General features: G+C 38.7%; 1 protein-coding gene across 4 annotated transcripts in view; it reads left to right on the top strand.

The window, feature by feature from the left end:
* Positions 1-15,220, top strand: part of LOC127425433 (eukaryotic translation initiation factor 3 subunit H-B) — a 101,106-nt gene that overhangs the window by 9,786 nt on the left and 76,100 nt on the right. Inside the window, exon 1 of one of the 4 annotated variants that reach the window (XM_051671452.1) lies at positions 10,911-11,128. The exons of the other annotated variants lie outside the window; for them this stretch is intronic. Coding sequence (XP_051527412.1) covers positions 11,087-11,128 — 42 coding nt within the window. The 5' untranslated portion in view covers positions 10,911-11,086. Of the gene's footprint in view, positions 1-10,910; positions 11,129-15,220 lie in introns of those variants that run through there. 4 annotated transcript variants of the gene reach the window in all.

The following is a 15,220-nucleotide window of genomic DNA, read 5'->3' as shown; positions in this document are numbered from 1 at the left end:
AACAGTGACGTTTGGTTGTCAATCTCTCTTGAGCGTACTAAAGGGTGAGAGACCTTTGTTGCAGTACCACTACATAGGATAGACCATATTGACATTGTTCTCAACAGATTGCTTTTGAAATTTTATTTATATCGCTAAAGGTATCCTATCAACCAAACAGCCTATTTCAAATTTTAACAAGTGCACAAATCAAGTGGATTTTGGCAAATGTAAAGTCACAGGCCAATTGTGGGCACTCTTTAGCATGTTATCAAGTCTGTTATCCTTCATTCTGATAGATAAAGTCAACTTGAAACAGCAGATACAATGCATTTCAGTTCTGTAATGTTATTTCTGAGTGAAACAGGATATCCAATAAAAAAAAAAAATGTAGAGCAAGACTTGAACATATCCATCTGGAATCAATTACATCATGAAAAGTGGGCATTCCGTACCAGAATGGAGCAAGCAAAGTTTCTTTGAGCCGGATAGTTGAAGAGGAAGGGTTGAAAAATAAAAGTAATGAATTTCCAAACGTAAGTTCGGGAGGAGCTTGTTCATCTCGGCCTGCCAGTAATTTTTCAAGGCTGTATAAGCGCCTGCTTCCCTCGCTCCGGCACCGATTCTTCCGGCGTCCCTCCACCTCCCCATCTCAAATTTTAATTCATAATGCCTATATTAATTATTTCAAATTGTCTTTTAATTTCTCGCTTTAGTCCAGTAGTCTGGGGGATCTCAGAGCTCAAGCCCCTCCGCTTTGTACAGCATGCCAAATATGTTTACCTTAATAAGCTGCAGGACTATATGTACCTGTGAACTTGTGAATTTACATTTATGATAAGAAAGATTCCGAAGACAAATTGTTAATTTGGAAAAACATGCATTGATGAATTGTGCACAGTAAGACCAGAATTGTTTCCTAAACTAAAGAGGGTACATTTTGATATCATGTTGACTTCAAGTGATCCAGAATTGAAGAAGGCATGGCATTGATCAGACAGTCTTTGGGTCAACGAGATGCAAAGTTCTGGACTTCTGTTCACCACTGAATCACAGAACATTATTCTTGATTTTCATTGCTTAATAGTCCCACATGTGGTTCAGGTTTTTTTTTTTTTTTTTTTGGTCTGTAATTTAAGTAAATATACAGTAATTGTAGATTTAATAGTGAGTGACAAGTGAGTACAAATAAGCACTTTTTTTCACTGAACACAACCTCAATTTACTGCACATTTGCAGAATTACATATAAAAATAATTGTGACGTCAGCAACCGTTTCCATGTCAACAACCTGGGAGAGAAGACTCTGGAATAGTAGATTGAATTGCCACTATAATTGTGCTAGTTAATTAAAGATTAATATTGCATATCCAGGGGCCTGGGTAGCTCAGCAAGTAAAGATGCTGACTACCACACCTGGAGTTGCAAGTTCGAATCCAGGGCGTGCTGAGTGACTCCAGTCCGGCTTCCTAAGCAACCAGTTGGCCCGGTTGCTAGGGTGCGTAGGGTCACGTTGGGTTAACCTCCTCGTGGTCGCTATAATGTGGTTCTCACTCTCGGTGGGGCACGTGGTGAGTTGTGCATGGATGCCGCAGAGAATAGCGTAGGCCTCCACACGTGCTAGGTCTCCGTGGTAACGCGCTCAACAGGCCTGATATGATAAGAGTATGATAAGATGCGCGGATTAATGGACTCAGACATGGAGGCAACTGAGATTCGTCCTCCGCCACCCGGATTGAGGCGAGTCACTATGCCACCATGAGGACCTAGATTGCATTGGGAATGGGGCATGCAAAATTGGGGAGAAAAAGGGGGAAAAAAAAAGGATTATTGCATATCCAGACTTTTGACTATCAACATAATATTTGGTCCATCTTATTCTGGCAACGTGTGTTTTTGCAGCAGATGAACATTGTAACCAATCATGGACAAGTCTGTTGCTGCTTTCTGTGTATAATTTATTCAGAATTTTAATAACAGTTATGTTTTCATGCTTGTAAGAGAACCAGTGTGCCTTCATTTACTGATAAAACAGCTATAATTCAAAAAAAGTTCTCTGCTTGTTTTAGCTTGTTTATCCAACATAAAAAATTAAACAAATATGGCATGCAGTTGATCCATCCAAAATGACTATTTCAGTGTAAATTTTATTAATTGAAATTAATCACAATCACAATATCAAGGGAAATCATCGACAATTATGATTTTTGCTATAATTGTGCAGCCCTTGATTTACAGTAAAAATAAATAAATAAAAATGTATGTGGTTTAAGCAACAGAGCTCACGTAGACTTGACACAGCTTATTTCCATCATCCAAATGTATAATTTAACATCAGTGATGGATTAGGTACCTTTTCTTCTTATGAATAATGTGTTTAGGTGTCTTTGAAAGATGTATACACAAAAATCACCCTCTTTTGGTGAGTGTAGCTTATATACGGCTCCTGAAGGCCCTCAGAGAGGAGACAGCACTGTGATGCTGGACTCTAAAGTACAGATTAACAGTCTAAGAGAAGAAAACCTGAAACACTTCTACTACGGCAAGAGTAAAAGAGATTTATGGCTGTGTTGGTGCTAACGGTGCTGAATAATTGGCTGGCTAGAGCAAAGAGTGCAGGAATTATAGCAGACGTGAGTTTCCTGTGTATCCAACGCCTCTCCCATCTCTGCCTGCTGTGCCATGTCCTTGCTGAGGTGAAAATGGCAACAGGAATCTGCTGCCACTTCGTCATTGTAATTTTTCTTTTCCAACAAATAGGTCTTTCTGAGAAATTTAGTTTTGGGAGGGGGCCATGTGATGGCAAATAGACTTCCAACTTTGAGCTTTTCTACACATAAATATTAATTTAGTTAATATAGGTCATTTATCAACCTATAGGGATAGTTTACCCAAAAAGTTTTGTTCTGTCATCTCATGTCATTCCAAACCACATCTTCCATGAAGCAGAAAAGAAGACATTTTGAAGAATGTCCTGACTGCTCTTTTTCATGATTTGTCAATCTCAAAAAATTACAAAACACCAGAAAAGTAGCACATAAGTAGTCCATCAGAGTTGCATACTAGACATTCTCAGACTTCTGAAGCCATTCAATATATTTATGCTTGAAACAGTCTGAAATGTAGGTAGTTTTTACTGAAAATCTTCTCTGTCAAATCTCAAGCATGTTTGCATACATTGAAATATTAAGATGTGCCCCACCAAGTGTTATGTCACTGAAAAAAAATGTCTTTGATTCTCACATGTCTCGTGAGTGATTTTTATTTATGTCAAACCTGATGCAACGTGTTTTGATGTGCCTAAAGCCGGCTCCACACTAGCAGACTCAGAATAACTCTGTATGAGCAGGGGGTGTCAAACTTGGCGACTGTTGTTGCTGATTTTGCCCCTGTCAGACGATGGGCCTGTCCCACTCACTGATTAAGAACAGTATAGGTGTCTCACTTAATGGCTTCCTTTTACTTTTCTCAATGCTTCACTATCACACCCCATTTTTGCTGCCAATCAACCTGAAGCTTGCAGAGAGCACCGCACAAACAAAAACAATAACCATGAACAACAATCAGTGTTTCATGGCAGCAGAGACCACATTTGTGGGGTTGCGAACAATATGGCTTGGCAATTATAATATAAATTATAATATCATTATAAATAATATATTAATACACTGCCTGACCAAAAAAAAAAAAAAGTTGCCGTTTGGATTTAAATAAGCAGATACTTAAGAGCCTATGATTGGATCATTATTGCAGTGATTAATATGTTTCAGCAGGCAACAATTCTTTTTACCATAACTGATTCAGTGTATTGCTTCTCATTTCTTAAACAACCATGTCGGAAGATGTATCCCGTGGTCATGGAAAAGATGTTACTGTGTTCCAGAAAGGCCAATTATTGACCTGCATCAAGCAAAGAAAAAAAATAAGGAGATTGCTGAAATCACTGTAATTGGGTTAAGAACTGTCCAATGCATTATTAAAACCTGGAAGGATAGTGGTTCAGCTTCGCTTAAGAAATGTGGTCAGAAAAAAAAATCTTGAATGATCGTGATCAGAGATCACTAAAATGCTTGAAGTCACATCATAAAAAATTGACAGTAGAACTCACAGTTATGTTTAAAAGTGAAAGAGCATTTCCACACGCACAGTGCAACGAGAAGCCCCTGAAGGCAGTGTTATGATCTGGGGTTGCTTCAGTTGGTCAGGTCTAGGCTCAGCAACGTTATGCGGCAATAAAATGAAGTCAGCTGACTACCTGAATGTACTGAATGACCAGGTGTGATGAGGAGGAGGGTGGGGCCGGGCCGTGACTATGCACGCCCGGCCCCCAATTGGGCTAATCAGCCGAGGAGAGGGATAAATGTGGCTTTATCCCCCGCCCGCCAACACTGCAATCACCAATATCTGGGCATGATAATTCGCTCCAGGTGTCCATCCCGGCTTCGCTCCACACAATCGTCGCTTGTCCTGCCCCTCTCTCCACACCAGGTTATCCCATCAATGGATTTTTTCTTCTCTGACGACACGGCCATATTCCAGGATGACAATGCCGAAATTAATCGGGCTCAAATTGTGAAAGAGTGGTTCAGGGAGCATGAGGAATCATTTTCACACATGAATTGGCCACCACAGAGTCCTGACCTTAACCACATTGAAAGTCTTTGGGATGTTCTGGGGAAGACTTTATGGAGTGGTTCGACTCTCCCATCATCAATACAAGATGTCGGACAAAAATTAATGCAACTCTGGACGAAATGTTGTGACGTTCCATAAAGTCAAAACTATGTCATGACGAATGCATGCTGTAATCAAAGCTAAAGGCAGTCCAACGAAATATTAACATATGTGATTTTTTTTTTTTGGCCAGGCAGTGTATATGAAATAATTATAATATATAATATAATTTGTCATACAAACAGGCATTTTGGCTCCAAAGAGCAATGAGCCTCTCCTCCATATGCACAGTCCCACGAGTGCTTTTCCACTGAATGCCAGAAAAATCTTGCACTTCCATCCTCTGAAAAACTTCTGAAAAACACTTACTTTACCTTTTGTCTATGAACTGGACTTAGGCTTGAAGTTCATTGGTCACTGCCTTGGTCACGTGTACCTGTCCCACCGACTGCCAGCAATAATTTCAAACATGCTGGATGTTGTTTAGGGGTTTGTGAAGTGATTATCTCAGCAGAGAATCCTGACAGTCAAGGGATTAATGACCTCCTGCTGGCAGCCGCTAATGTGTACTCCATCACCCTCCACCTGGCCGGCGATTATGTAAATGAAGTTCACACCTGAAAATAGGTGCAGAACTCGGCTTGTGTGGCAGCGGATTTTAAATGTATCCACCTTTTTTCTACATCCTGTGATGCTTAGTGAGAAATATGGTCGTTACTTCCCTTGTCAAGTAAACACAGCTGTTGTTGCGGCGTACGTCCATTCATTCTTTCATTGTGGTGTTGGGATTTTGAGGAGAGCGTGTATTATTTCGTATGGACATACATCAATCACTATATCAGGTGTTACTGAATGATAATAAACTGCAAAAAAGTGATAAAAACAAAGCACGCAAAAAACCAGTGCGCCTTTTCTCCCAGATGCCGTTGAGATTTAATCTAAGCACAAATGCAACATTTTGAGCAAAATTATTGGTTGTTTTAGTGAGTACCTGTGTTAGTTCAGCTTCAGATGTGTGTGCTTGTCATCTTATCGCACTTCATGTTCAAATCATACAGACACACTAAGGAAGAGCTGTGAAGTTCTCATACTTGGGTCCGGGACGCATCAGGACAGTGTTTTAAACCTCAAATGCGATGTGGTATTTGACTACCTCTGTAAGTGTTTTTTGTGATCCAATCACAAAACATTTTGCACCTTGTTTACAACTATATTATGCGCTGACCATTTGCGATGGGATCATCCGAAACTCGTCTTATTACCAACTGTAAACAGGGTCTAAAATGACTGCAGCCAGAGCTAGGGAATGCGGTAGAACAACTTCTGGCGGAAGTTCCACCCACCTTCGTTTCCCCAGTAAGACCCCCAGGAAATAGGTGGATACGCACAGGGGTTTGGAACGACATGAGGATTAGAAAATGGCAGCATTTATGTTTTTAGGTGAACTCCTCCTTGAAAAGCTGTTTAGCAGTTTCAATATAGTTTCGATAGTTGTAGTCCTAAAAAAAATTACATCCATCTATTATAAGGTAAACTGAGGTCATATGTCCTCTTTCTTCTGAGAAGCTGATCGGTGTGCACCTTGCTGAAGACCCATGCTCCTCGTTATGACTTTGCAGTGTCTGAGTTTCAATGTGCTTGACAGTTGTACTATAGGGACTAGCACTCAATGTCTGCCTCATTCTCACTCTTGATCCCTGGTGACTTTGGCTTAAAAATCCCCCTCTTTTCAGCCTGTGAATGCCACTTGCTCTGTAGCTCTACTAGTCACCTTGTCCCCATAAGACCAAGGGCTGTGTCGAAACTTGACACACCTGGATGTACCCTTTACCCGTTTTGTGTTGTTTGAACATTGTGTTGCACTCTAGCTGTATGAAAAAAAGCAGTACTTGAACATATTGGCTCCTACAATGTTCTAACATACTACTTTACTAATTTGTCTTTTAGCTGGCACTTTAATCCAAAGAAATGTAAAGCATACCTATTACCGGGATTAAGTGCTTTGCCCAAGAGCATGGTGATGGTTTATGGTTCACCCCTTTTTGTTAACCAGACCAGCCTTGTGTTTGCCTATTGCTAGATTTATTTTGCCCCGTTATTCCTTGTCATATTTCTCACTGTTGCCTTAAATAAATTGTCAAAATATAATTCTTAAGTTGTACTCCACTTAGATTGCTACAGGATGCACTGGGTTCCAGACCAGCCACATCCTTCTTGGCTGCCTTGGAGGTTTGGGAGACTCAGTGACATTAGGAATTCATGGTATAGCATAAGCATGTGCAGATATTTAAATGTGGATAATGTCTACTTGATCAGTATGTTTGAGGACTGTACAGTTGCTCATTGTTTTAGTGGCAGGCATCTTGATGACTTAAGGAAAAGCATATATGATTTATATTGCTGCTGAAAATAGCAGTACAGTGTTTCCCCTTAGATTTTTTTCAGCAGCGGTGCTGTTGTGTGCGCCCCCACAAGCCCGCAACACCGGACCCGTATTATTGTGTATTGGTTGAGGAATAGCTTAAAACAAGGGTGTCAAACTCAGTTTCAGCCTGGGTCACATCAGGGTTTATTTGTGTCCTCAAAGGGCCTGTTGAAAATGTGGCACCAGCACCTGCTTTGGTAGCACCCATGCAATTACCAATAATATTACATATTATGTGCATTGAGATGCACATTTGACAGTATAGCATTGATTTTGAGGTTGGGATGCAGATGAAAATTATGATATTAACAACAGTAACATCTGTGAAAAAAATTAACACCTAATTTTTATATGGCTAAATTGAAATATTCTGACATATATTGGTATTCTTTACAGATTCCTTTTATCAGGCTCCTACTGGAATTTCTGAAGGCATACAAAACAACGTACATTTCCTACAAGCAGAGAGCATTACAAGAGAACACTTTATACAGCTGGAATACTGATAGCTTGGTCCATAATAATTATGACAATTTACCATAGTCCTTCCATAATATCCATAGTTTTAACAGTTATATTTGTAATAAGTAGATGGTAACCATAGGTAAAACTATGCATGGCTCCTCACTACCATGATTAGTAACTATGGTTTCTATATAAAGAACTATGGCATTTTTTAATGAAAAACAGCAGTCTAAATGCATTTAGAAACTTTTTCTGCCACAACTACCATACTACAGTAAATCCATGGTACATTTTTGTAAGTGTCGTGATTTGAGAATCTAAAAACCTTCCAATTTATGTTTTCTCCTGTTTTATTTGTCAGTGCCGTTTAGAACGTTTGTTTTAAACTAGTTTAATCACCGAGACATTTTGCAACAGACAATTCTGTACCGCATTCAAATGGGTTTCGCGCATGACACTGGTTCACAAGCTCATTTAAAATAGTCTGTTCGATTGAGGCTAGTTCTGCTCCTGCTCTGTGCACATGCTGCTTTATCCATGATTGAGCACTGTTGATAATTGATCCGTGTAGCGCTGTTTCATTATGCTTTTGAAGTGAGCAAAATTCACTCCAAAACATAGAGATGACAGGGGAAGGCTTATTAATATTCACGAGGAAAGCACTAACTAATTGTTCAGTGAAACGTTGCGATCCTCTGCCATCCTACGTTTCAGAAATGAGCTTGCGGGCCACTTGAACTGAAGCGAGTTTGACACGTGTCATGCGGTGACGTCACTGTGAGTATGTGCACGTATTTGTGTGTGTTTGTGTGGTGGGGTCTCTTTTGCAGTGTAGAAAGTGCACAGCAGATTGGGGCTGGCAAGCGTTATGTTGTGTCAAGAATATTAAATGAACCATGTGAATTCCCAAGAGCACTGCTGCAAAATGCATATAGGGGAAACATTGCAGTAATAGGGTAGTGCAAAGTGGTGAAAATTTGTGAACTGGATAATTATGAAAAACTATCCTGTAGTAGGATTCACAGCTGGTTTATAGCAACACAACATTGTCTCCTTATTTACCTCCAGAGCTCCAGTATGGGCTGTATCACTTTTGTCAAATAGAAATAGGTCATAAGAGACATGGTGACTAAAGTTACTTCTACCTTTTCGGGCTGTTGGAGTCTTGCCTAATGGCCAAATTTTTTTTTTTTTTTTTTTTTTTTTTTTTTAAATAAATAAGATGGCAAGCCACCAATATAGCCATCAACCAACAACTGGGAATTCAAAACCCCTGCCAGGTTGTAATCAGTCATAGATCTACCTCTCAGTTAGGGCATTATCAGCATGAATAGTTTGCTGACAATCTCCTGAGGTTCTAATAATTATGTACATTCTATAAGTAGAATTGGAACTCTGGAGACCCCATCAATTTCACTGATAAAATTGTTTGGACAGATTTATCAACTCCAACAGGTTTTCTTGTGGACATTCAGAAAAGTGAGAAAAAAGAGGTAATTCAAATGCTGAAGTGACCAAATAATGGGAAATACTTGTCTTGTAAACATCATTCAAAACCCCAATTTGATATGCTTCCTCATAATTTAAAAAGTTCTGGGTCCGGCTGCATGCTGAGTACTCAATTTGAGTGGACCATAAATTCAACCGTGGATTTGTCTGGGGCAGTGCTTCGAATTTCGATAAGCACAGACCGATTTCAGCAGAATTCACTGTGAGATCAGTCTGGAAGGGAGATATTGTCTTTCAAAATTTTGGTTGCTTTATAAGTATCTTCTTAAGAGACTTCTACAAACTTTGTTCTGTCACTAAAGGGAAGTACCCTTTAACAAATACCAATTGCTCTTGGTGTTTGCCTATTGTCATTCTCATAAGGTTGTTCAGCTCTTCAGTCTGGAAATGTGAAAATGCTGCCTATAGGATAAGTCCTTTTTATTGGTAGCATCAGTATTCCATCTCCTAAATGAGCTCTTAATGCACTAAAAACAGATTTTATTTTGGTACCCTTGTAAATTGTAGGAAGGCATTGTGGATCTTCCACTATGAGAACTCTATATTCTAGTTGTAAGTCTTTTTACCTTTATGAAATTGCTTCCAAGCGCAGGCTTAGGATGAGGATCAGGCCTTGGAGATGAATGGATCGTGTGTTGTATTGATTTTTTTTCTTTTTTCCTCCATTGGTTCCTTAATCCTGGTTAAGCATTGGGAGATTTAAGCACAGACCTATGTCAGAGGTCTCTGAACCAGGAGCTTGTTAACCATGTCTTTCCTTTGAACCCCACTAACCTCTCAGTACTGGCCCAATGAACAGTATCTCACACTTTTTCTGCTTTTGAATGTTTTCCATCTGACTTTTTTTGTTACTATTTAAATAAGGCTGTGCCTGCTGGTGGTCACATTTGCAAATCTATTATTGTGTTAGATGCTGGCCTCCTGGATTCAGGGATTGATACTACTATGTCGGCAGATTTGAGCCCCTGCTCTGCTGAAGGTGAATTAGATTTTTTTTCTATAAAAACACGGAGCTCTGCTCTGCCATTGAGCATGTTGCTGCCGTGTGGGATTCTTTACTCTTCACCTGTGGCAGCCTATTTCATCCACTGTTATTACCACTGCCCCGCTCCCATGCATTCTTGGATTTTCCCATTCTCTATCTGTCCTGTTTTCTATAGGGGACATTTCTTATTTCAAATGGTTATGATCTGTATTAAAGTTTAAGGATTAAAGATTAAGCTCCTTCATTTATTTTTGCTGGTGCACCTGCTACGAACTTCCTGTCATCACTGTACCAAGAATCCTTCACTTTTATTAGGAATGTTGTACTTAAAAAATTATATACTTAAAATATGTCTTAAGAAAACACTTCTAGGTTCTAGCATTTGAAAAGAGCTGGAAATGCTCAGCAGAATGCAGCAGAACTTCAGGGATCTCGAGACACATTATTAAACATTGAACTATTTTTAACTTGACATCTTTTCTTAAAAATTCAAGTGCAAGATGCTGAAAAAAACTTCCAGCCAAAGGTCCAAAAATTACACAAATATTTGGAGTCTGATGGTAATTGTCTCAATTGTAATAGTGGTAAGTTTTAGTTTGATTTAGTTTGATTGGCCGATATTAGCCTTTCACCGATATATCAGTATCGGCGTATATTTTACCGATATGTACCTATATGAAAACTTTTTCAGAACATATAATGCAGAAAACAATGCCTTAGAATTGGGGTCATGGCGTAGTTTGTCCAGCAGAGCGCGCTCCGACTCCACTGTTTACAGAGCTGACTCTGAACTGACAGTGGTTCTGCAGACAGGGCGGAGTTAAACCGTGTGGATATGAGCGATCTCTTCTCCTTAAATTGCTAACTAGTTTATGAAATACATACTGGAAAGTTAATAAAAAATTACCCCATAATTGTATATAACTAATATAACATTAACCCTGTCCCTGACAACCATGTCACTCATGTCTGTTTGCTGTTAGCCAGCTATAGTTTGTCAGCGCAGTAAGTAATGTAGCAGACTGAAAGGTAAACATCAGAGCATCTTTATGCAGCTCAGCAGACAACGGTGCGGTGGTGGATTGTGTGTGGTGAGTGTTGATTTAATGCTTCGCTGTTACATAGTTGGTGAGACACAATGCTGGAAAGTAAATAAAGTCCATCTTTTACTCTCCATGACGATGAGCTTATAGCTAACTAGCTAACCACGTAGCTGCTTTCATTGTTGTCAGCTGAGTGGAAGCTAATGAGTAAACGTATTCACCAAACTGTTTTGTTCAGGATTCACAGTTTGTTACCCCCTTCAGCCGAACAATTCCAGTCGTTGCATTTATAAAATGTAATATTTAGAAGTCTGGTTTTCCAGACATTAAAATAGGATATGTAATAAAAGTAGATTTAATAAATAGTATATTCGTCCTATGTAGATAATATATAGGAACTGTATCTAAAATAAATGAGGGGTGATACATACTAATACAACAGGCTGGAAAAATAGACATTTATTCATTTTAATATCCATTATATATATTTTTTGAATGTGTTGAAACTTGACACCAGGTTACGCACTCTAAAAACGGCACCGTTAGATCGGTTTCATGTTGAAGAGCCGATTAAAAGTTTTTTTTCTCTCGTAAATGTAAACGAGTGTAAATGCCAACATCATCATATATGTCGAATGGATTGAAGCCTGTCATGCAAAACATGAGCTCATTGATGTCATTAAACGAGTCTGCTTTTATATTCCATAAGTTACTCCTGATCGGAGGCTGTCGTATATACAGGTGCATCTCAATAAATTAGAATGTCGTGGAAAGGTTCATTTATTTCAGTAATTCAACTCAAATTGTGAAACTCGTGTATTAAATAAATTCAATGCACACAGACTGAAGTAGTTTAAGTCTTTGGTTCTTTTAATTGTGATGATTTTGGCTCACATTTAACAAAAACCCACCAATTCACTATCTCAAAAAATTAGAATATGGTGACATGCCAATCAGCTAATCAACTCAAAACACCTGCAAAGGTTTCCTGAGCCTTCAAAATGGTCTATCAGTTTGGTTCACTAGGCTACACAATCATGGGGAAGACTGCTGATCTGACGGTTGTCCAGAAGACAATCATTGACACCCTTCACAAGGAGGGTAAGCCACAAACATTCATTGCCAAAGAAGCTGGCTGTTCACAGAGTGCTGTATCCAAGCATGTTAACAGAAAGTTGAGTGGAAGGAAAAAGTGTGGAAGAAATAGATGCACAACCAACCGAGAGAACCGCAGCCTTATGAGGATTGTCAAGCAAAATCGATTCAAGAATTTGGATGAACTTCACAAAGAATGGACTGAGGCTGGGGTCAAGGCATCAAGAGCCACCACACACAGACGTGTCAAGGAATTTGGCTACAGTTGTCGTATTCCTCTTGTTAAGCCACTCCTGAACCACAGACAACATCAGAGGCTTCTTACCTGGGCTAAGGAGAAGAAGAACTGGACTGTTGCCCAGTGGTCCAAAGTCCTCTTTTCAGATGAGAGCAAGTTTTGTATTTCATTTGGAAACCAAGGTCCTAGAGTCTGGAGGAAGGGTGGAGAAGCTCATAGCCCAAGTTGCTTGAAGTCCAGTGTTAAGTTTCCACAGTCTGTGATGATTTGGGGTGCAGTGTCATCTGCTGGTGTTGGTCCATTGTGTTTTTTGAAAACCAAAGTCACTGCACCCGTTTACCAAGACATTTTGGAGCACTTCATGCTTCCTTCTGCTGACCAGCTTTTTAAAGATGCTGATTTCATTTTCCAGCAGGATTTGGCACCTGCCCACACTGCCAAAAGCACCAAAAGTTGGTTAAATGACCATGGTGTTGGTGTGCTTGACTGGCCAGCAAACTCACCAGACCTGAACCCCATAGAGAATCTATGGGGTATTGTCAAGGGGAAAATGAGAAACAAGAGACCAAAATATGCAGATGAGCTGAAGGCCACTGTCAAAGAAACCTGGGCTTCCATACCACCTCAGCAGTGCCACAAACTGATCACCTCCATGCCACGCCGAATTGAGGCAGTAATTAAAGCAAAAGGAGCCCCTACCAAGTATTGAGTACATATACAGTAAATGAACATACTTTCCAGAAGGCCAACAATTCACTAAAAATGTATTTTTTTTTATTGGTCTTATGATGTATTCTAATTTTTTGAGATAGTGAATTGGTGGGTTTTTGTTAAATGTGAGCCAAAATCATCACAATTAAAAGAACCAAAGACTTAAATTACTTCAGTCTGTGTGCACTGAATTTATTTAATACACGAGTTTCACAATTTGAGTTGAATTACTGAAATAAATGAACTTTTCCACGACATTCTAATTTATTGAGATGCACCTGTATTTAGTTTATACATAGGGTTACGTCCTACATAAATGTAATGGTGCAACGCTCAAATATTTAGTAGAGTGAAAATTGTGACTTAGTGCCCATTTACGCCACAACTAGGCTAAGTTACAACATATGTATAGCTGGTGCAACCGGTCCCTGATGTTTATTTAGCTATTTATTTTAATTTATTCTTTATTTAAATGGTCAGCAATTGACTGATACTAAACAAAGTACTGATTTTTATTTTATTTTATTTATTCATTATTTAAATGGTCAGCAATTGACTTATACTAACAGTACTGATGTTTATTAAGCTTTTTATAGTATTTTTATTTATTCTTTATTTTCTCAGTGTTCATTTCTAGAATTTGTTGACAATGTATAATAATAATGTAAAATATTCTTTGATAAAAATATTTTTTTAAGAAAGCAGCCTTCTGAGTACCTTTGCGTAGTCATATTGGTGCAAAATCGGTGCATAATCCATATAGAAAAGGACTGTTTTCATTCCAGCTCAAAAATTAAATATATCGGCCACCATATCAGTAATCGTTGAATTTTCTCTCTCTAAAATCGGCATCGGTCTCAAAAATCCCATATCGGTCGGGCTCTAGTAAATTTGTTACAAAAGCTGTGCTTTGATTGCTGTTTCTGTGGTGCTTTAAAGGATTCAGTTAGAGATGGAAATTCTCAAAGAGGATTTTTTGCATGCTGACGGTCTAAATGTTACTGTTAGCACTCTTAAGCACAGCGTGTATAAGACCATGTCTGAGAAGTTGCGGCTCTAAATTCATCCCGTCTAAAATATTAAAGCTAAAATGAAGAATATCTAGATAAAATCTCTAGTTGACCTTAGTAATTGACTAGTCATTTTGGATGAATAATCTACTATTCGACCCATCCTAACCTGTTCACATCATCCAAGTTTAAACTCTAGACCAGGGTTCCCCAATTAGTTTTCACCAAGGGCCAAATTCTGTCAACAATTCAAAGTCAAGGGCCATGGCCGTCGATGTAATGGCAATTTTTTTTGTGCTGCTGCTATTATTATTATTATTACTATTGTTGTTTTTATTATTAAGAGTCATGCATAAATATTCATATTTTTTATTAGTTCTTTTTCTCAGTATAAGTAGACTGTTTTATTTATTCAAACAATTCTGAACGTTTTGTTTGTATACAGATACACAAAACTACACAATTTTGCCCCCCCCCCCCCACCCAAAAAAAAACAACAACAACTTTAATGAACAATCTAGATCTCCATGTCCTGCATGCAAGTCAACTGTTCCTGCTCATCTCCAAACGAGATCTCCTGCACTTTCCCTAATTGCAGATTCAATTATTAGACCTATTAGCATTAATATTGTTATTGTTCTTAAGGATAATATAACAAAGTTTTAATAAAGTTTTAATTTCAATAAAGAAAAGACCGTGAGCTAGAGCTGCACGATTAATCGTTAAAAGATCGCAATCTCGATTCTGACACCCACTCGATCTCATTTCTAAATGACAACGATTCTGCAATGTATTTTAACGTTCCTGTGACATGCATTTGTAAGGTGGTCAAATGTTAATTCGAAATTCACTTCAAGACACATTTTTAAATGTTGATCTTTTAAACTTTATATGGCATTTACAAAACACAGCGCTCCTGCACGAGACGCTGAATAAACTAAAACACATGGGCCAAAGACATTTGTCCAGCACAGTGCTTTACAAACTGCAGTGTGCGGCCATGATTAGCTATTAGTTTGAAGAAATCACTGTTCAGTTCAACGTTTTAATAGCCACACATGCTAAAAATTACTGGCATTACCAAGA

Source organism: Myxocyprinus asiaticus, chromosome 34 (assembly GCF_019703515.2).
Source record: "Myxocyprinus asiaticus isolate MX2 ecotype Aquarium Trade chromosome 34, UBuf_Myxa_2, whole genome shotgun sequence".
NCBI lineage: Eukaryota > Metazoa > Chordata > Actinopteri > Cypriniformes > Catostomidae > Myxocyprinus > Myxocyprinus asiaticus.
The sequence above is the reverse complement of the archived record's forward strand: the minus strand, read 5'-3'. Positions and strand labels throughout refer to the sequence as shown.